Here is a 23,202-nt window from a genome sequence, read left to right as displayed (position 1 = left end):
TTCTTTTCAGCCCCTCATCTTCCCTGCAATGCCATGCACTTGAATAGGCCCAAGAGTGGGTGCAGGGAAAGAAATGGCCATTTGTAGCTACACAGGCCCATATTTGCCTCCTAGTCTTGGCCACTAGATGGGTTAAGTCACTGGGTGACTTTGGGCATATCTTACGAGCTCAGGCAAATGGGAATGCCACTGAGATCATGTTAGTCCAGTGTCTGGCACTTAGATTTTGTCATTCCCAGTTCCTTGGTTTAAGTCTCAATAAGAGCTATTTCCTGCCCCTGATAAAGCACTGGGACCTAAGTTGGAAAGACCCAGGATGCTGGACTAGCTCCAGTACGTATTAGCTAAGAAATCTTCAACAAGTAATCCCTCAACCTTAGTTCCCTTAACTATAATGGAATAAGAAGATTAGTCTTGTCAACTGCCCTGGGTTAGGGGGAGACTCAAATGAAGAGCTACTTCATGGAAGACATTTGTAAACTAAAGTGCTGCTCACACAGGGAGATCAGCTCGGTGCTTTGTGACCACCTAGAGGGGTGGGATAGGGAGAGTGGGTGGGAGGGAGGGAGACGCAAGAGGGAAGAGATATGGGAACATATGTATATGTATAACTGACTCACTTTGTTATAAAGCAGAAACTAACACACCATTGTAAAGCAATTATACTCCAATAAAGATGTTAAAAAAAAAATAACAAAAAACCCTTGGCAGCCCTGGTGAGGAGTACTGGGGCTTGGGGGTTGGGAAGGCAGCTTCGGCCCCAATTAAGCGCCTGGGTATGTATGAGTCAGAGATACTTCCTCACCTCCCACAGGCTTGTGGGTCTGGACACTGCCACTGCTGTTTTACAACAGCGCAGAAATAATGGATGGCTTGTATTTTTCTCAGCCCTGAAATCTGAACTAGTGCCAATATATTTTTTTCCCCCTCATGTTTCCCACAGCTCTTAAGGGCTTCTAAACCTGCGGACTTGGTGGGAGGTATTACAGCAATCAACTGCTAGGACATTTTTTAATTGCCAATGTCTTCTTTCCAGCCTCTCCCTTCTCTCCTTAGCAAGTATCTGATAGGAACAAAAAAAGGGCCAGTCAATGCAGTGGTCCACATGAGCAGTCAATCAAGGAGCGTGCCCTGAGCATCTGCTACATGCGTGGCACAGAGAATTCCTGACACAGATGCCACAACAGAAAATCTTTTTGTCACTGAACAATCATCCTTCTTCTCCATGCTTTTCCAGCTAGAGGGGGTGTGGAAAGAGCTACATAGACACAGCTCTCCTCCAATCACTCTGCAATAAAACACAACCCTGAAGTTATGGCCTCCTGATCGGATATGTGAAAAGTTAACATATCACCAGCAGATCTTCCCCTAACATTGTAAACCCAAATATAATCATTAGGAAACATTTAGACAAACCCAAAATGTGGATCATCGTACACGGCAACTGGACTAGCCTTGTCCAAAAGAGAAAATATCATGAAAAAAAAAAAAAGGTAGGGAAACTATCCTAGAGACAAAAAGAAATTAAAGAGACATAGTAAGTACATGGATTGCATAATCTCTGATTAGATGTTATAGCCAAAAATCCATTTTAAAAACTTTGTTTCAATAACTGAAGAAACAGGGATATGGATTGTATATGATATTATGCAATTATTGTTAATTCTTTTGGTATAAAAATGGTATTGTGGTTAGGTAGGAGATTGTCCTTATCCTTATAAGATATATGCTGAGGTATTTAGGAGTGGCAACTGCGACTTGCTTTTTTTCAGATGCTCAGTCAAAACAAACAAATAAATACGAGAAAGGAAAAGTAAATGTGGCAAAATGGTGATACCTAGTGAATCTAGATCAGTGATTTTCAATCATCGGAGATTTTGCCCCCCCCGCCCAGGATACATTTGGCAATGTTTGGAGACACGGTTGGTTGTTACATCAGTTTGGGTGAAGGGGTACTAGTCACACTTGGTGAGTGCCAGGGGTGCTGCTAAGTACCCTCCAATGCAGAGGGCAGCCCACACCGCAATGAAGTATCCACCCAAAACGCAGTACTGCCCAGGCTAAGAAACCTCGAGCTACAGAAAGGGTATATGGCTGCCCACTGCAGCAGTCTTTCAACTCCTGGGTAGATTTGAAAACTTTTGAAATAAAAAGTTGAGAATATCAGTATCTTGTAATAACCTATGGTAGAAAATGATCTGTAAAATATATATATACATATAAATATAACTGAATCACTTTGCTATACATCTGAAATACAACATTATAAATCAACTATACTTCAATATAAAAAAGTTGAGAATAAAGTTAGTCCTATAAATGACCAAATGCTTCCTTGCTGTGTGCATGCTCTCTCGCTCTCTCTCTCTCACACACACACACACACACACACATAGTGTGTGTCTTGAAGACACACACTATGTCTTCAAGAAAGTACAGCAAAAAATTTTTCTCAGAGATATCTGCTATAATAAGGTGCAAAAGACATCTATCTTATTTAGATAAGACTACCAATGTATGCGTATACGGCATATAGAGATATAAGGACTAATAGACAGCAAATCTTATGTACCCAAAGCATTAATTCCCCACAATTGTCCCTTAAATCATATAGTTCCAGTGTCACAATACACTCAATTTTTTTAACCATCTTAACTATTTTTAACTGTACAGTTCAGTAGAGTTAAGCATACTCACATTGTTGGGCAATGGATATCCCAGGCTTTTAAAGCCAAGAGACTTGCAGACCCAGAGAGCAAAGCTTGTATTGAAACCTCTAGAGCAGTGTTTCCCAACCCTGATTGCACATCAGAATCATCTGGGGAACTTTAAGGTGTCAGGGTTTCTTCTCCAGATCAACTAAACCAGAATCTCTCGGGATCCTGATGTGCAGCCAGAGTTGAGAACTGCTGCCCCAGAACACCTCCAGGATCTGTTTTTGTCAGAACAGCAGAGATGTGAGAGGGCCAGGTGAGGCTGGAGGTCAAGACCTCAAAAGCAGACCACTTCTCCACCGGCTCTAAACAAAGGCAAGAACCACTTTATTGATGAAAGCCCTGAAGGAGGTGCAGTCACAGCCTTACTCTCTCCACGTATCGCATCTCTTAAAGATCCTTCCTAGAGACTCATCTTTACACACCAGCTTCCAAACAGCTTTCAGCGAGAGACAGAACGATGATGACATAGAGAGAGAAAGAAGATGGAGAAGGATGAGGAGGGATGAACAGGTGGCACACAGAGGATTTTTAGAGCAGTGAAAACAGTACACATATACATGATACAATAATGATGGATACATTTGTCTCATGGCATAGAATGTACTACACCAAGAGAGAAACAAAGTAACCTATAGACTTTGAGTGATAACGATGTGTCAATATAGGTTCATCCCCTGTAACAAAGGTACCCCTGTGGTTGGGGATGTTGATAATGGGGGAGGCTGTGCATGTGTGGGTCAGGGGGGAGATGGGAAATCTCTGTACCTTTCACTCAATTTTGCTATGTACCTAAAACTAAAGAAGACCTAAAGAAGACAAAGGAACACAGAGAGAGACACAGAGAAGTCATCAAAAAGAACAGAGCTAGAGGGGAGAGAGAGAGATAGAAAGAGAGAAAGAAAGACCAAAACTTAGAACAAAACAGGGACTGACAGCAAGAGAAAGAAAAGACGGCCAAAGGAACAGAATCAGAGAGAGACCAGACAGAGTCAGAGAAATTGACAGAGAAAGAGAAACAGATAGACCCAGATAAACAGACAGAAAGAGACTGAGGAAAGGAGAAAGAGGCATAAGATTACTGGACAATACAACGTTCTTATTTTAAGAAAGGTTGAGAGAAACAGAAGGGCTCCACATTGTCACTTACAAAGCCACAGCCGTCCTCATCCAGGAAAGGGTGGGCCTGCAGCAGGGCGTTGACCACGTCGTTATACTGCTGGGTGGTGGGGTACCTGTTCGGTGAGACAGGGAGGACATTTTTCAGTTCAAGAAGCCTACATTCCTCCTCATAAGATGAGTCTAACTTACATTCACTTTTCTTCACATCTTTCTATATGACAACGTAGACATTCAAATATTGGGCAATGTTGGACTTACTACCAATATGTCATGCAAAATCTGAAGAGAATCGGTTCCAAATGAATTCAAGTCTACTCTGAAAACACACCCTCTCTCAAAGCAGCAAGTCTGCCCTGTTATTACTCACAGTGAGCCTTCCAGATACTTCGTCATGTCAGCCTGGAGAAACTCAATGATCCTTATCCTCATGCTGTGATCAGGACACTTCTGTTCTGCTAACATGCATTTGACATCATAAGGAAACTCCGGTAAAACATAGGACTTAGTCCATTGTAAGGCTTTATTCCCTGTTAGAACCTGTTTCACATTCCTTCTGTTAAATAAAAACACACAAAGAGTGAAATTCTGTTTCAAATATATGCAACTTATTAATTCTCTACACCCTGAGAACTTATGACAGAAACCACTTTCTTGAGACCTAAATATATGGAAGTCATCAATCCATCTTCCATCCAATTATCTACCTGCAAATGTCTGAGGCCTCATCAGGTATCTCTGTTTTCTTTTCCTTTGCACACACACGAATACTTGTCATCCTGGAGAAAAATGTCATAACAGTATAGACTATAGAATAAAGTCTGAAGTTGGAAAGAATATTGATCCATATATCTTGAAGAGTTAATATGTAATGCATAGCTCAAAACTGAACAAGGTATCTAAGAGAGAGTAAATTGCAATTCAGCAAAGCAAATGAGGCATATGATAAAGTCTTAGCACCTGATTCAGAAAATTTCTCTAATTAACTTATTTGGCTTCTGTTTGTAGTGAAATACAAGAGTCACTTAATTTAGTTGTTCTTGGCTATTTTAATAAGGTAAACTTGGTCTCTAAATTTAAAATAAGTATCAGATATTCTGATCCATTCAGATGAAGTTGCTACAAAAGGCTACAGAAAATGATAGCTACACAAAGCAGATCAGTGGTTGCCTGGGGCTGGGGGTTGGAGTGAAGATTGACTGAAAAAAGGACACCAGGGAATTTTTAGGGTGATGAAAGCATTCCAAAATGGATTGTGACAATGGCTGCACACCTGCATAAATCTGCTAAAATTAACTGAGCTGTATAATTTAATGGGTGAATTTTATGTTATGAAAATTACACCTCAATAAGGTTTTTTATAAAATTAAATATCAGAACCACTTTAAAACCTTAAAGTTAGTGATTGATCCAGTGTATAAAAAGTAAAATTTCCAAGCAAGTTACCAGAGACAATAGATAGATTTTAATCCATTTCACTAATAGGATTGATTGGAATGGAAGTGAAGCAATAGAGGCAAGCCAAGCAGAAGACAAAGAAAGATTTCCTAAGTTAACTTAAGTAGGTTAATTTTCTGGTACAAGCATGGAAGCCTTAGTAGTCCAAATAAAATTCAGATGAGCTTCGAAAGGCCAGGTTTCCTTTAGAATTTTAGGTCATATTTTGTTAGAATGCAAGAGGTATAATGAAACATGGGGAATAAAGAAAAGAGGAGAAAGAACTCTCCTCTCTTTTCATGATAAGCTCTTTCTCCTTTTTTTCCCTCTTTGGCAATAACTGCATCAGCGATGAAAAGATGTCCTGGCTAAAATGAGCACACCGATAATTTCAACGCTGGCTTCAGTACAGCAACAGGCTGTTCCCAGAAGAAATTTTTGCCTCAGCCCAAATTATTTTCCAGTGTTCCTCTCTCATTTCATTCATTTACTCAACCAATATTTAGTGGGGGTGTACTAGGTGGCAAATACTCTTCTACAATCCCTATTTCCTTTCCTGTTCTATTCTATTATTTCTTTCTCCCATGATCTCTCCCTTATCTACTTAAACCGGGGGTGTAAAATAATGGCAAGTTTTGTTTGCTGTATTTTGTGCCTTCCCAAGATTTTTGAAAGGTGCTGCAACTGTGCAGGTGTTTAACTTGGTTTCAGTACAAGATTTTAACATCTATCTCCTTTTCCTCAGGAGTTTCAAGCTAATTTAGCTGCATGACCCCTTTAGACTTGTGAGGTTGCCATGTCTTATTTAGTACCACATCAATGGATAACTTCCACATTCCAATGCTATAAAATAGGGCTGGAGGCAATTTTTACCTTCTTGTTCTATATATTTTTTCTGTATGTCTTTTCAACATCAGGGTAGGCACTATATAGCATGGTCTTATTTCTGTCAAATACCTAGAATGTAACTAGACACATACAAGCTCTATAAAAGCCAGATATTCCATCTTGCTCCTAATTAGACAAAATCAGGGGCATCAAATTATCCTTTTCTTTACATTAAAACAATTTAACAAGATATTTGGGGAGTGAACAGAATACAAGCTATGCTAACTTATACAAGTCAAAACTAGTATTACACAGAATACTAGAATCAGAAATTAAAAATACACTCTAATTTAGGTGCAGATAACTGCAGGCACAATCACTTCCCATCCATAAAACAATATTTGCATTGGATTTTAAAAACTTTACTGTGAGGTTAAGATTATTCATATCTTTATTGAGGTAGAGTTGGGCAGAACACCCTAGAAGTCAACTTAAAGTAAGCGCACAGAGCAGAAAAAATTCCCAGACTAAGAGGATGTTGATATTTCTGTTCCTACCTCAGAGCCAGTGCCCTTCACCAAGATACCACCACAGAACAAAGATCTTTAATCCAATGGATCTCAACCCTGGGTACACAGTACAATCATCTGGAGAGCTTTTAAAACATGTTAATGGCTAGGATTGTTCCCAGTCTAACTAATCAGAGTCTATTGCACTGAACACTCAGTATGTATGTAGAGTTTATATTCGTAATAAAATAAAACTTACAATAAGGGTAAGCTGACACATATGATAATAGTATTATTACTGCAGTATGCGCTAATTAAAAAAAATTATGAGGTGGAGGTTCTCATGAAAAAGCTCATTGACTGAGTGGAGTCAAGATGGCGTACTAGGAGGATGTGGAATTCGCGTCTCCTCACAACTAGGGCACCTACCAGGCACTGGTGGGGGACCATGGACACCTAAGGGGATGGGAGGACCCACCAGCAACCGGGTAGGATGTGGGGCTTGGGGGGAGTGAAGGGAGAGGAGAAGTGGAGGTGGGCCGGGACTGGGGCCCCTGAGGGGTGGCTGGGGGAGGGGAAGGGATCCCACACCTGAAGGGGGAAATTGGGGAACCACTGGGAGGGCAGAGGATCAAAAGGGAGTGTGGCCAGGTTTCCCCTGCCCACTTGGACCCCCCAGGAACCTGTTGAGATCCGGGACCTGACCCTCTGCCCACTGAGGCCCCCTCCAGCCTCGCGGGTCCTAAGGGAGTGGGAGGTAGGGAAGGGGGAGCAAAAGTAAAGGCTGGGCCTCCGGGACCAGCACCCTGAGGGGTGGCTGGGGGAGGGAAGGTGTTCCTACACCCAGCGGGACCCACCCATGGTTAGGAGTCCAGGGTTGACAGGAGAGACCCTGGGGGAGATGGTGGGGGAGGCGTGTGAAGGAATGGAAAGGAACGGGGCCAGCGCTTTCCCTGTCCACTTAGGCACCGGGGAGCCTGTTGGGCCTAAACCCCACCCACACACCCTCACCCAGGGACCTCCTCCAAACTCGGAACTCCACACTCCAGAAGCCCTCCTTTCCACGTGCTACCTCTCCCCTTCTGCGCAGGTTCTAAGCAGAGGCCCCGCCCCACACTCAAAGGTCACCCCCCCACACTCAAAGGTCACCCCCCCACCCGCCTAGGTCCTGACCCACCTTAAACCCCGCCCCCACCTAAGTTCCACCCCCTGCTTAAATTCCCCCCCATAGCCAAGGTTTTCTTTTTTCTTTTTTTTTTCTTCTTTTAGATTGGGGTTTTGATTCATTGTTGTTGATACTTTTATATTTTTATTTTTCCTAATAAATCTCTTATTTTTCTAATTTTATTTTATTCTTTTTACTTTGTTAGTGATCTCTCCTTTTGGCTTGTTCCCCACCCCCCACCCCCAAAACCTTTTTTATATTATTTTTTTTCCTTTTTTCTGTTGTGGTTTTATTTTACCTTGTTGCAATTGTTTCAATTATAGTTTTAGTTTTCCTAATATATCTTTTATCTTTCTAATTTTATTTTGTCTTTTATTCTTTGATATTGTACTGGTCCTTTTTTTCTTTCTTTCTTCCTTTTTTTTTTTTTTTTTTTTAACCGTGCCAGGAAACTTGCGGGATCTTGGTTCCCAGGCCGGAGGTTGGGCCCGAGCTCCTGTGGTGGGAGCTCCAAGTCCAAACCACTGGACTAACAGAGAAACTCAGACCCCAGGGAATGTCAATCAGAGTGAGGCCTCATGGAGGTCCTCATCTCAGCACCAAGACCCGGCTCTATCCAACTGCCTGCAAACTCCAGTGCTGGACGTCTCAGGCCAAACAACCAGTAAGACAGGAATACAGTACCACCCATCAAAAAAAAAAAAATGAAATGACAAAAAAATTTGTAACAGATGAAGGAGCAAGGTAAAAACCTACAAGACCAAATAAATGAAGACGAAATAGGCAACCTACCTGAAAAAGAATTCAGAGTAATGATAATAAAGATGATCCAAAATCACGGAAACAGAATGGAGAAAATACAAGAAACATTTAACAAGGATCTAGAACAACTAAAGAGCAAACAGTGAGGAACAACACAATTACTGAAATTAAAAATACTCTAGAAGGAATCAATAACACAATAACTGAGACAGAAGAATGCATAAGTGAGCTGGAAGATAAAATGGTGGAAATAACTGCCAGGGTGCAGAATAAAGAAAAAAGAATAAAAAGAATTGAGGACAGTCTCAGAGACCTCTGGGACAACATTAAATGCACTAACATTCGAATCATAGGGTCCCAGAAGAAGAAGAGTAAAAGAAAGGGTCTGAGAAAATATTTGAAGAGATTATGGTCAAAAACTTCCCTAACATGGGAAAGGAAATAGTCAATCAAGTCCAGGAAGCACAGAGAGTCCCATACAGGATAAACCCAAAGAGAAACAAGACAAGACACATATTAATCAAACTATCAAAAATTAAATACAAAGAAAAAAATATTAAAAGCAGCAAGGGAAAAACAACAAATAACATACAAGGGAATCCCCATAAAGTTAAAGCTCTCTTAAGAAAAAATCTCAATGTACAGAAGGCAGATGTTGAGCCATGGCAGGGAGCAGAAGAGACATACATGAGGGTAGGGACTACTTGTTTTATCTCCAGTTACATAACTTACTTAATAATTAGGACAATTCATAATATGGTCCAATTTTGTGTGCCATTTTATTATCAGCTAGTATCCAATGTGAATTCTCAGATCCAGCCAAGGTTCAAGCCTACTAAGTCTCCAGGCCACACTATGCATGTGTTAGCAGTTGTTTCTCTCACCCCAATGCCCTAAGTTTCCCTCGATCTTCTTGGCTCATCTTAGCCCTCTCCCCAGGTGGATTCTCTTCCCCACTCTCCTGCCTCTTGGGTGGTCTTTCTTGTCTGAATCTCCCACATGACCTGGTCCAACACTGGCCCTGTGAGTAGTCATCTTAAGTCTTGGCTCCTTACCTGTTTTGATTTCCCTATGTCATTGTTGAGTGGAACAGTTTGTAACAAAAATGTTGTAGAAAGTTTTAGGAACATTTGAGAGAGATACAAAACATTAAATGTAACATTCTATGATAGATAAGCAAAGGCAGACATTAGTTCCATAAACTTGTGTTTTCATACATGAAATTGAAGTGTCACATCACTAAGCCCCCAAGTTTGAGATATGAAAACTAGTGGGACCCAAATGCAAGAGAGGCAGATATGGCAATTGGAGTAGAGTCCTCTGTATATGCAAAGCGTACCTAGGAATTAGACTGTGGCTGTTGAGAATTACAAAATGATCAAACATCACCGAGAAAAACGTCCTAAAGAAGTTTTCTCAGCATCTCACCAGGCTTCAGCTGCATTGCATGTGGATTCTTTACAGAACAAAAGGCAGAATTCACATCACACTCAACTCAACTGGTTGACAACACTCAACTGGTTGACTTTTGGAGTCGTTATGAATCATGCCTGCTTTCCTAGAATTTAGGTAACAAGTGACACCTTTTTCTAGGGGCTCCAGCTTGGAGATAATCTGCTACCTTGAGGGATTGTGATGCTTTTCTAGTCTCATAAAATGGTATTGCTTTCTGGTCCTCAAGGAAGAAGAGCAAGAGACAAGCGAGGACTTAGCTGTGAAGAACAGCCTTTCTCGCTACTGGTCTTAGTCTTCACATCTAAAGTACCACTACCATCAGCAGCAGTACTCCCACCATCAGACGAGAAAGCAGCGACAAATACCATGCTCTCCAGGGACCTACCTGAAAGACTGTGTTCCACAAGCCTACATTCATTTTATTCTTTTCCACACCCAAGCTTGCAGACTTTATACACTAAAAATGGTATATATTGGGATGCCCAATTTTTATATTATCAACTCTGAAACTAAATGGCATGTAACCACAGCAACATCTAAAAGTTTCAGTGTTTTTGGAACATAGAAGAAGAGAAAGGAAGCTAGAGGAGGCTTAGACGTTTGTTTAAAGAACTTGCTATCATCTTACCATAGGACAGAAAAGGACCTCATAATGCATATCTTCAAAATAGGGACCAAATTTCACCAAACGACAAAGTTAAACAGAAATGTTGCTTCTGTGTTATGATGCCAGTACTCTGACAATTACCTGCTTTACTTTACCTAGGCAAGACTTTCCACTGGTAAGAAAACAAAGTAAACAAGACGTTCTGAAAAGCCCAATAAAGAGATACATGCCAATGAGCAAGGTGAGATGCCATCTTTGAAAATAGTGAACGTCACTGCAAGACATGCAAGGACTATGAAGGAAATGCTGCTTTCTTGCTGCAACTGATGGTAACCACCACTAATTCAGGAAATGTTTGCTCCACATTCTCAGCATTTTGATGATTGCTTTTAATTTATGTTTTATAGCTCTGGGCTATCACAGCTGCTATTTAATCTACGAGACTTCCAGAAGAATTTAGTTTCTGAAAGGCATGTGTGAACACATAATCAAGCATAAAGTAGAGGTAAAGATGTGGATGGCATCAGCCACTCTGCTGTGGCACAAACTGGCACCTCTCAAATCCTCCCGGTCCTTGCTTGCCAATGCGAGATTCAAGAACCCAGGAACTTTTGGGGCCCTGACTAATCAAGCAAAGAAGCATAAAATACATAAATCTTTTATTTCTTCCTATTCCCCAATTCTTCTTGGTATTGAGAGATGGACAAAGACCCAGAAACTTCTGGCCTTTACCCTCAATATTTACACTTATTAGCATGACAGTCACAAAAACAGATCTCATGGAGCTATCATGTCTGAGTCCCTCTTTCTTTTTAATTCCTCATTCATACCAAAGAAAAAGTAATGAGACATTACCTACACAATTGTTGCAAAATGGTTGAGGACTACTATTTTGTAGTTCAGGATTATCAAAATCTGGTAGTTCAGGGTTGAATGGATCTAGGGCAGCTTTTTATTAATCTACCTGTATACTACTAGCTTTTGAATCCTGACCTCACAGTGAACAGCATACATCCTCAGAGCAACTTCTAAACGGAGATGGAGGTGTAAAATTCACTTCTCAAATCTGGCCCAGAGTGCTGGTTTTATGTGCCTCGTGGAAAAAAAAAAAAAACCAAAGACTGACAGTCTTCCCCCAACTGTGTGTCACCTGGGCTGTGGCTTGCCAGTTCCTCCACTATGTAGCATCATAAAAATAAAAGTTTCCTATTTGTAAGGATTCAAGTAACTTGATTTATACCAGATTACCATTAAACTGGGTGGCTTAAACAACAAACATTAATTTCTCACAGTTATGGAGGCTGGATGTTCCAGATGAGGGTGACAGCAAAGTTGGGTTCCTGGTGAATGCCCTCCTCCAGGTTTACAGAAGGCTGTCTTCTTGCTGTGTCCTCACGCGCCAGAAAGAGAGCTAGCTAGCTTTCTGGCCTCTTCTTTTAATGACACTAATCCCATCCATGAGGGGTCCACTTTCATGACCTAATTACCTCCCGGAAGTCCTCTCCCTCCAAATACCATCATATTGGGATTAGGGTTTCAACATATGAATTTTGGAGGGACACAAGCATCCAGTCTGTTGTACACCTCCAGAAATGACTTGCTACTACTACACAGGGTAGTCCTAGGACAGCTTGGCATTTCTTAGGGGTTCTGTTAGAAATGCTGAATCTTGAGCCCCACCCCGACCTACTAAATTAGAATCTGCATTTTAATAAGATTCCTGGGTGACCTTTCATTACATTAGAGTTTGAGGAGCACGGTCTAGGGCCCTGCTAAATTTTGTTTAAGTCCTCCAGGAGAATCTAATGTACAGTCAAGGTTAAAAACCACTGTCTTGTCCACGGGCACAGCACAGAGGCTCCTTACCTCCCCAACAGCACCTCTCATCATTCCCAGCAAGTCCATCTCCTCTGCCTCTATCTCTCACATTCCAAAAATACTTATTCCAAATAGAATGCCCTGTTCCGTTTCAGGTGCCTGTACCTTTGCACGTGCTGTTTGCTTTGCTGTAAATGTCCTTTTCTTCTTGCTTCATCTTCCTTCAGATGAAATTCTAATCATGTTTCAAAATCCTCCCTCGGTTTTTGTGCAGACTTCCCCCAGGGGCCTCCTCCATACTCACTTCCCTGGAAGTCTTATTTATCCTTCTTCTGTGCTTTTTCTGTACGCTGTGCATATCTATTTCTGCATCTCTTTCTCAATATTGCAGTTATTAACTTATGTATCTTTCTTGTCAGACTCTGAGTGCCCCTAGGCAAGGACAAAATTGCCCCCGCTTCACCCACTGTCCATATAATACCTAGCTCATGGGATATATTTAGTAACTTTTGGACTGAACGAAAGGGAAAAAGAGACTAGAAATCCAGCTTATTTTGATCTCTCTGAAGACGTCCCATTAGATTTAATGGGAATGGGCAGGAGTCAGAGAGTTATTTATCAGTCATGTCAGCCCAACTGTCCCTGATTTTGTAATTCCTGTTTGGCTGGGTCCACAGATATCTTCCACTGAAGGAAATTTCGGTTCTAGCTCATTTCATGTGGGTCTCTGCTCAAGCATTACTTAGTCAAAGTTGAAAGACTTAACTGAAAACCCCGTCTGGAATAGAACCCTCCTGTAGCTAACACACACATATGCGCATACACACGCCACTCACTCTCTATTCCCCCCTTTTTTCTTGGCATTATTGGTCTTCATAGCACTTAAACATATTTACAATGTAATATCATATGTATTTGTTATTCCCCCCACCATTAGAACGTGAACTCTGTGAGCCGGGAGGCTTGGTCTGCTCCGCTCACCCCTGTATCCTCTGTGTCTACCAGTGCCTGGCACAGAGTAAGCACTCAGTAAGTATCTACTATGGAATGAATGAATGAATCCTGACTTAAGTAAGACATCTTTAAGTCAGTATTTCCTAAGGTGTTTCCTGTAATGTTAATAGCTGTTACACAAAGAAAGAATTCTGGGCCAGACAGAATGAAAGGGGTTTTCTTACTGTAGGACTCCTCATAGCATTTACTACGTTAATGTACACTGGGAATCTCCAATCAAGGGACAGAGTTACAATATAACACTTCCAAACACACAACCCTTAGGTATGGGGTGTTCTCTACACCTGCGGGATAGGAGATGTGGGATCCTGCACTTCACTCTGAGGGATCCTTGTTGTTTCACTGACCTGGGATTCAGCATCTAAATGTGACAAGTTATCACCTATGTTGTCTTTGGTGCAATTCACTGAACCTCCCTTTGTTACGACGTGCTGGATAAAATGCATATGTAAGTGTGCTGCCCCTTATCTGGGCTGTGTGTGTGGCAGTGACTACAAACAATACATCAAGTGCGGACCCACTGACATTTTCCCTCCTGAGCATAGGCAGGTGGGTAAGATCACTCTACAACATCTTACAGCAGTCGCCAGACCCAGAAAAAAATCATCGTTAAATTAATTTTTAAATATGAGTGAAACTGTGACTAATTTATAATTACACCCAAAGGCTGAAGCAAAATATCTGCATGCATATATTTAAAGTTCAAGCCAAGTGTTTTTAAAGTGACATTTAGGAAACCTCTACCTGTTTATCTGATTTCATGCCTTACTAGGTACTAAAAGGGAAGCAAACGGTTTCAAATAGTGTAGAGGCAAAATGAAGAATAGCATGGAAAAAAAGTCTTTCTAAAGGATCGCCAACACATGTTGAGGATGGGACCTTATAAGCCTACCATCAAGAAAGGGCATTCAAGCAATTCGGTAAAGAGCACGGGGTCACCTATCACCAAAGAAAACTGCATTGTGTCACAGCACCCTAGTGTTTCCTTGGGACTTGGAATTCATCCACTGGGACACACACATCTTTTCAAGGGCCAAAGTCACGTGAATGTCCTGCCTCTAGAGCCTTCTTTGACTTCTTGTCTGCAAATAATCTGGATGGAAAACACATGTTCAATTTAGGGAACTTGGGAAAAAATATCACAAGAATGATGACGGCCACCTTGTATGGTGTGATGACAGCTGCCAGTACCTTAATTGTCATCTCACGAGCAGGTGGGTGTGCCCATCACACATTGTTCAGAGACCCCTGGAGAACAAGTGAAGAGTCGGGATTCCCACCCAGGTGTGTGAGACCCCAAAGCTGGCACTTGGTCCACCATCCCTCCCTGCCTCGTGAAAGCAGTAGCCAACCATCAGCTTTCTAGCCTGTTATGTGTGAGGGGCACATAAACTCCTGGAGTTTTAATTCTGTTAAAAAAATTAGCATATTCAGCAGGAATTGTATCAAAAAGGTCTAAAGAGAAATTGATGTTATTCGAATATTTATCCCGTCCCATGAAGATATATTCAGTCTTTCATTGGACCATGCATCCTCATTTCAATTAAAAACTCCTATTTAGCCTCTGTGTGTCAGGAACTATGCCAAATGCTGTGTTTCCAAGGACAGAAGGGTATGGTCTTTGTCCAGGAGGTGCTTCTAAGGAAGGAATACAAACTTTAAAGTGATCAGTTCCATTATCTAGTTTTACAAGTGAAGCAAGAGAGACGTAGAGGATGCTATACATAGAAGGGCGCCTTGCCTGACCTGGAATATCACTGGAGGGGCTTCCTTCCAACAGAGGGATTTTGAGCAGAGTCTTCAAAAATGAGCAGGTAGGGAAGGGAAGGGAACAACACAGCCTGACCCAGGAGCCATGCAATAGGCTCTTAATCAACACCTGTTGAATGAATAGCACCCTAGGCAGAAGGGCAGGAGGAGGGGATCAAGGGTGGCTCCAATGATTTTTTAACTCACATGGCTGGATGACGGAGCCACTGTCTGAGACAGGACTTGGGAAGGGAGAGAATCTTCTGTCCCACTCCATTCCACAGCCCTGGACAAAGGGCAGGACCAGAGTGAAAATATTTAAAACAGGTACCCCTGCCTTGTCCTCATTGGCCCACACATAGCTGATTGCCCAGGAGGGGACATCTGATCCACAGGAGACCCCTCAGTTCCTCTTCCCCAGATACTGAACTAAGCAACACTGAAAGGCTGAGTCCGTTGGCTGGAACGACCTGAGCTGTTTTCAGGGAGAACTTCCTCTGGAGGCAGTGCTATGGCCAGCCAGTCTGAACGGGGCAGAGCAGCCATGAGTAGTAGGGTAACCCATCCTCACAGGAAGAAGCAAGGGACTGAAACGGATGAGGAAAGCAGAAGAGAGACGGAGACAGCCATCATGTGGATCCACGAGAGGGAGGGAAAGCTTCACCCCTGGCTTTCCAGCACCAGTGCTTCTGTACCCAGGGCACTGGGTTTGAGTACATTTGCATTTCTTACACCTATATATATGCTAAGGCAAGGGACATGAGCTCATTGCTGGACACGTTTAACTCTGCGGTGCTTGTGGATAGTGATGGGTACCTTGGTGGTCATATAGATTAGGAGAGACTTTATGATTAGAAGAAAGATACGAGAGTATTGGCTCTGGTTTCCAAACCTTCTTATTTCTCTCCATTTCTAACCCAATTCTGTGTTTTTCCATGCCAGACACTATAAAGAATGAGACATACCCTGGAGCACAGGCTGTGTCTTTGATCAGCCTCGTGAAAAAAAAGGGGAATAATAATCCTGCCTGGCCAGCATCGCAGGACCGTATGAGAATGGAATATCACCAGAGGGCTGAGGAAGGGAAACGACCTAGAGAACTTGTAGAAGGTGGCATCCTCCTTTCCCACAGGCAGCAAGCAGGGAGAGGAAAGAAGTCCTCAGGCACGTGGGATTACTGCCTGGAGCAGTGCTGCGTAGATGGCGGTACACTGAGTGCTTTCCAGGTGCTTCCACTGTGCTTAGCACCAAGCAGGTATTATCTGATTTTAGACAGTGGTCCTCACAGGAGCACCGTGAGGAATGTACTGTGTTTATTATTCCCGTTTTGCAGTTTGGATACTGATTCACAGTGGTATTAGGGTTGGACCACTGGGACTAATCATCGCTCTTCCTGTCTCTGCTGAACAGTCAGAGAAGGCCCGGTTGCCTTTGGCAGCTTCCTGAAGGGGTCGCTGAGGGCGCACGTCTGACTCTGCACCCCTGGCACCACATCCAAGACAGCACTTGGGACCAACAAGCTCCCATGTGTAGGAAGGAGGTGAATGAAGACACCATTAAAATGTATTTACAGCTTCTGAACCATAGTTCAGACCAGGAAGACCACGTAGGACATCGCCCTCTACCTCCTCGCTCACCACCCCGAATGGGAACCAATGGCACGGAGGAAGATGGACCCTACCACTGGGACATCTTGGGCAGCTGGAGACTTTGAGCCCAGGGGTGAGAGTGAGAGGTTGAAGGTGGTGGAGCGAGAAAGAGAACAGAGGGGACGCCCAGAGCTGAAGCCCATTTGCAAGAGCTCCTGACCAAAAGTGCAGTGTTTTCTGCACTCACGGGGCCTCTGGGGGCAGGCAGCCAGGGGCTGAGGCTTCTGCCTTTGGTCCCCTGAGCTCCCACCCTGATGGCGGTAGATTCTGTGCTGAGGTGAGAACAGCCCATTTGGGAAACCTAGCTAGAAGCCCCTTGACTTCTCTAAATCTCAGTTTAACTCATTCACATAAAAGAGAATAATGCCCACCTTGCAGGACTTCTGTGTGGACTAAACGAGATGATAATGTAAAGGGCTTGTAAAAACTATAAAGGACCACACCCTGGCTTGACTGTTGCCTGACTATTCTTCTATGCCAGCTGACATCTCTCCTTTCAGTGACAGTACATTTAATGAAAAGCATTTGCTCATCAGCTGCTGCAAACAATAGGTATCACGAGTGATGGGTGAACCGCACAGGCCAGGTGGCTGGAAAATGCTGTATAGGCCGCCATGACTCTCGGACCGTATCTTACCTACAGTCCCCCTCAGAACTTCGTCTGAGCTCCACATTTCTGGGTCTGGTTCTCTAGGTCTATAGTTTTCCTCTGTTCCAGCGTAGCCTGTATATTGAAATACTACAGCCCAAAATCCCAGTGTAGGAATATGAGGAAATGTTTACCAAAGCAGTGCTTCCATCAGGAGCCATCGAGTTAAGACACCAACTATAAAACTCAAATCCGAAACTCAAAGACTCCACAAAAGGCATATTCTATAGGACACTATTTACTGAATAAATTCCATCTCTGTGGCTACTGCCAATCACTCTGGACAGTGTAGGGCACAGAAATCATCTTTTTCCTTAACAACGTGTAATTGAAAGATGCATGATATCATCTCAAAACTTTACTCTTTCAATGTGAAGATCAAAAAGTTTAACCTTCACCTCTTACCAAGTAACTTCATCACTTGATTTACAAAAATCCCTTCCAGAAAAACAAATAGCTTCCACTCAGAAATACATTTAAACACACGAAACCTCACAAAAATAAAGGCAAATATTATCATTTGGATTTCAAATGTTTAGAAGTTGTCAATCCCACCTCTGTTTCAGTACTCTTTGGTCAATCGGATCATTATTATGGTTTTCAACCGGATAGAAAGATGGCATCTGCTCCCCACGACTGGAGGACTGTTCATCCCTGTCACCAAGAAAGAAAAGGTGGGTCAGGGGCTATTCAACAGGGGTCACAGCTACTGCTCTCACAGAGGCTCTCACAGAGAGTAGGAGTCAGCCCGTAGAAACACTATGATCTGTGTCCACTTTTAAGCTCCACTTCAGAGTCCTGACTGAGAGAACTGAAAGAGAAATCCTCTGAGGTCATCTCACTTGGTTCATACATGCCAGGAGACAGACAATGCCAGTTCACAGTGCTGTTTTCCCCAATCCATCACATTTATAAATGGTGTTATGATAATCCTTTCCTTTATGAAATAATAGTGATAGCAGAATTCACTTTTATTGGTTAATATTCTTATTTGGCAAAAAAAAAAAAAAAAAAAGAACTCTGTGTCAGATCCTTTCTCTATTCCCTGTCATTTTGGGGGACCTTTTATTATCTGTAAAATTTCATGATCTTTGAACCACACTTCACTAACAAACACCCTCATTTTCTTTCTTTTTAAATTTTATTTATTTATTTATTTATGGCTGTGTTGGGTCTTCGTTTCTGTGCGAGGGCTTTCTCTAGTTGTGGCAAGTGGGGGCCACTCTTCATCGCAGTGCGCGGGCCTCTCACTATCACGTATCACGGCCTCTCTTGTTGTGGAGCACAGGCTCCAGACGCGCAGGCTCAGTAGTTGTGGCTCACGGGCCTAGTTGCTCCGTGGCATGTGGGATCTTCCCAGACCAGGGCTCGAACCCATGTCCCCTGCATTGGCAGGCAGATTCTCAACCACTGCGCCACCAGGGAAGCCCAACACCCTCATTTTCTAAATGATACAACTAAAGCCCTGAAAGGAAAACAACTTGCTCACCACCACAAGCTAATCAGTAGCAACACCAGTTGACCTCAGTTTTCCAACTTCCAACTTTCCAACTTCCTGTCCAGTGATTTTTCTACCAGCTTCAACAAGAACGACACCAAAAAGCAACTGCAGATACTCCTACCTATTACATATTCCTATCATTTGCCTAAGTCTGAATAGGATGCCAAATATCCTGTCCAGATGTGGCCTGTAAAGTTTTTTTCAAAATAACATACCAGGCAACCATTAGCCATTAAAGGAAATTTATATGCAAGTTGAAACCCATCTGCAATCTCTGATCTAGAATGCCATTTTATAAACCATTTAGAAGGAGTCTTAAGCATCATTTATTCTACTCACTTCATTTCACAGTTGAAACTAAGAAAAGTCAAGCAAATCTCCAAGGTTAGATGAGTAGCTAATATCAGAACAGGGATTTAAAATCAAGTGTTTTAATACCTAGCTTCAGGGTTCTTTTTACTACGCTAAGTTTCCTATCTTTATTAAGCACTTCCTAAAAGGGTTTAATTAAATAGCATATTAAATAAATAGCATATTCTCATACCTTTTTCTATTATCTTGATTCCCATAGGACAATATATTTGTCAAGTGACTATATATTTGACAATAAGCAAATATAGCCAATAAACATTTTAACAAACTATAACCTATAAACCCATCTGCAATCGTGATTTTGCACCAGAATAATTTAATTTGAATGCAAGACAACACAAACCTTAGAGTCAACTATTTAATGGGTGAAAAGCCCCCACTCAGTCCCTGGAAAACCAGTGTTCCAAGTCTTGGTTACATTTGAAAATGGCTTTCTTAACCAGGTTAACACAGCTTAATATTTAGCAAAAGACTATTTTGGTCTGGGAGAAGGAGGAGAGATTTTCTCAAAGACTATGATACTCCTAAGATCAGTGTGGATTAACATGGAGTTAAGTACTGTATTACTTTTCACAACCTACAGATGAAGCAACAGGAGTGTCAACATTTAACATAATCAATCCAAGTCAGTGGTAGAACCAGGAATGATGCCTGGGTTTCCTGGCAATCCAGTTAGTCCTCATTTACTAGAGAACATTATAAACTGATTTGCAGTGGAAACAAGGGTGTCTGTTTTCTTCCAAGCTCTGCCTAAGGCAATATCAAGATTCCAGTCAACTGAGGGGAACTTCCAGCTCAAAAGTCCAACTCATCCAAGAATGTTGGGAAATTACTTTGAGCTCTATTTGAAGTTTACACCCTCCCTTTGCTGGAAAAGAGTAAAAGCATACAATGGGAACTTCAACAAAAGTCACATATCTTTTACATAGATATGTCAAAACAATGTTTAGAAGAAATCCTTCAAATAAATCAAATGGTAGAATCTCCAGACGAACTGTGGACCATTCCTTCAAGTCTACGTATCCCCCTCCTTGTCCCAAATATCCAAATATTCTAGAAGTCAAATTACTTAAGCCAGGTCTCTCTAACATTGTATTGCTTATAACAGAACAAGACAGAAATATATAGTTTGACAGATATAACCTGAAAAACTTAAAGTAAAAACTTAGAATGAATTTCACCAAACATCATAATCTTACTTTAAAAATTAATAATTGGTCTGCAGTAATTATTTAAACTTAGAAACCTTGCAAAAGTCTCAAATACAGAAAAACCAAAACAGAATGCCTGAGATGATCCTGGGGCATAGAATTGCAAAGTGAAATTTTAAATTTTATAATTCCTGTCATCATTCCTTTTTATTGCAGAAGTCAGTGATAAAAAACAAACAAAAACATCCCTAAACCTCAAAGGCATCACAAATTTTTCTACATGACTTTTGTGGGATGCTGTCATAGCATTCAGTACTCCAAGAATACTCTTGAGAAATTTAAAAAATCCATTGCAGCAAGAGTCTTTAGCAAATTATATTATGAAGGCCTCTAGAGGAGAATATAAATTAGTTACTATAAGGAATCCTTGGCAAATAAATAAATACACAAATAGCTTTGGGAAAAGCAAAGGAGCAGAAAAAGATGCCTTTCTCAAACACTAGCTTTAAGACCTAAGCTGCAGGAGTTCATTTCTGCTGGTGTTATATGTACATTTTAACTGCTTGTTATAGAGCTTTCTATGTAGGAACTCTGGGCTTATAGGTCTTCCTTAACAAACGGAGTCAGTGTTTAAAAAACTGGTGCATTTAAAAAAAAAAAGTATCTTGACTCATAAAACTTTGCAAAAAGTGTCACTGTACACACAATCTGAAAATGGCCACAATTTTCAAAGAGGTTTAAACCCCAAATGTCACACAACAGCCATCATCAGGAGAGCACAGCAAAAATAAAGCCATTCATGAACACTTACTCTGGCGGTGCTTCTGCTTGCGTGACCAGGGCTGTTTCTCCAGGGGACTTCAGTTCTTGACTCTTCTGCTTATATTTTTTAATTAAATCCATTAGAACAGCCTGGTGCCCAATTTTCTTTACCAGTTGCTGAACCATTCGATCATTAAGCGCTAGAAGAGCGGCCCCACTTACTTCTTCCTCTGGGAAAAAGGAAAAAAATGTCTCTACCTGTCTGCTGGGTAAAGCGCTGTAAAACACGGCACTCTGAGCAGGCAGAATTATTTCCGGTATTAAAAGATGCATCTAAACTTGTGCTCTGCAGTTATAAAATTATCTGTGCTTTTGACAAAAATAGAACACTAATATTGCATAATTCCAAATACATGTTTGCTCCTAAGAAAGTACCACAACCTAGAGTCACAATAAAAACTTTTTACTTCCACATTAATGCCTCCACTCTCCCGATTCTTTCTTACAGACACTGTTTTGATAAGGAAAAAATATTTTCGGATAAGTATTCTTCATGGTACCTACCAAGCAATATTCCATACTTGTAAATCCAACACTATGCAACACTGCACAAAAAATGCACAAGCTGCATATTTATAGACAAAACCAGTATCAAATGCATATATCAAATATGTATTTTAAGTTACTCAAGATTTATCTTATTTGAGATCTTTTTGAAATACTAGATTCTCTCGTGGATACTAGGTCAAACGCAAACTCTGCTACAGTCAGTAGAGAAATGAGTTTCCCACTGCAGCAACTCCACGTCAATGTTCACATGCATTAGGGAAAAAAAAAAAAAAAATCAATAACACAGAACACTCAATATCTAGGCTGCTCAATTAACATTTTTGAAAGTGTAAACAACTCACCTTGAAACCTATGAACTAGCTCTCCTAAGTTTTTCTCCACCAACCAACTGCAGACCTGATCAACTGACCAAGTTTCCATTGCTGTAGCCTGTAAATAAACCTGTAGAATAAAAAGAGGAGTCTTCAGTTTTTCTTTCTGACTGTTGTTCTTCTATTTATTTCTTTATTTTTACCAATCAGCTCTCTAATCTCAGCCCTTTCTTTGCCAGACTCTTTGAGACTCTCAATGCTAAGCTTCTTTAAAATTATTCTTTTCCTAATACACATTTAAAAGTTGCTAATAAAACAAACACTCTTTTTCAAAATGAGACCAATTTGAACCTATTTCCTGGTCTCATTTCTCAAATTTCTTCACCTTCTCCTACTTTTTTTCCACAGGCATCCCTCAGCTTTACTCACAGACGGCCAGAGTCATACAATGGTACCCAATCCTGTACCATTAACACCCAGGTTTCTTCACAAAGAAAAGGAAGGTGTGAAATTCACCACTACCAGGCTCATCAGGAAGTTGTTGACATTTACAAAAGGGGTGGGCAGGGGAGGAAGGGAGGAAGGATCAGATAAAAGCCTGACAAAGATACTTAGTAAACCAAGACTGGTTAACCCCTTGCTGCTCCCCATGGAGGAGAGAGAGCTTGCAGCTGTTTCTGATTGCTTTGCTTTAACAAGATTAGGAAGTAGGAACCAAATTCTCAGGAGAATCTCCTTCCTTTCAATAATATTCTTACATATTCCATTCAGTTCTAGAACTTTATTGAACACCATTATGATTCGTAAAATAACTAGTACAAACTAACACGTTGATTGAAAACTTAAAAATTAGTCGGTAGTTTCAAAATGTGAAGACAATTCAGTATGTCAATAATTGTAAGTGAAACGAGTATACAAAGTTTGCAAGATATATTCTTTAACTATTCAGTTATGTTTGTATGCCACCATTCGTCTCTACTACTTAGAAAACTTAAAACAATATGCCAATTACAATAATTTTTCTAAATTCCCTTAGGCAGCTCATCCCTGTTTTTTACAA

The 23,202-nt window shown here is 41.3% G+C and overlaps 1 protein-coding gene across 1 annotated transcript in view; it reads right to left on the bottom strand.

Moving 5' to 3' along the window:
- SAMD3 (sterile alpha motif domain containing 3) overlaps positions 1–22,266 on the bottom strand; it is a 41,756-nt gene extending 19,490 nt beyond the window's left edge. Inside the window, exons 1-6 of the mRNA XM_059941943.1 lie at positions 22,173–22,266; positions 21,311–21,491; positions 20,948–20,953; positions 18,031–18,129; positions 4,204–4,389; positions 3,865–3,949 (exon numbers count right to left, since the gene is read on the bottom strand). Of these exons, the coding sequence (XP_059797926.1) occupies positions 3,865–3,949; positions 4,204–4,389; positions 18,031–18,129; positions 20,948–20,953; positions 21,311–21,491; positions 22,173–22,251 (636 nt within the window). The 5' untranslated portion in view covers positions 22,252–22,266. The remainder of the gene's footprint in view (positions 1–3,864; positions 3,950–4,203; positions 4,390–18,030; positions 18,130–20,947; positions 20,954–21,310; positions 21,492–22,172) is intronic.
- Positions 22,267–23,202: the final 936 nt, after the last annotated feature.

The sequence above is a fragment of the Balaenoptera ricei genome, chromosome 12, assembly GCF_028023285.1.
Source record: "Balaenoptera ricei isolate mBalRic1 chromosome 12, mBalRic1.hap2, whole genome shotgun sequence".
Classification (NCBI taxonomy): domain Eukaryota; kingdom Metazoa; phylum Chordata; class Mammalia; order Artiodactyla; family Balaenopteridae; genus Balaenoptera; species Balaenoptera ricei.
This window is presented reverse-complemented; position numbering and strand designations above follow the sequence as displayed.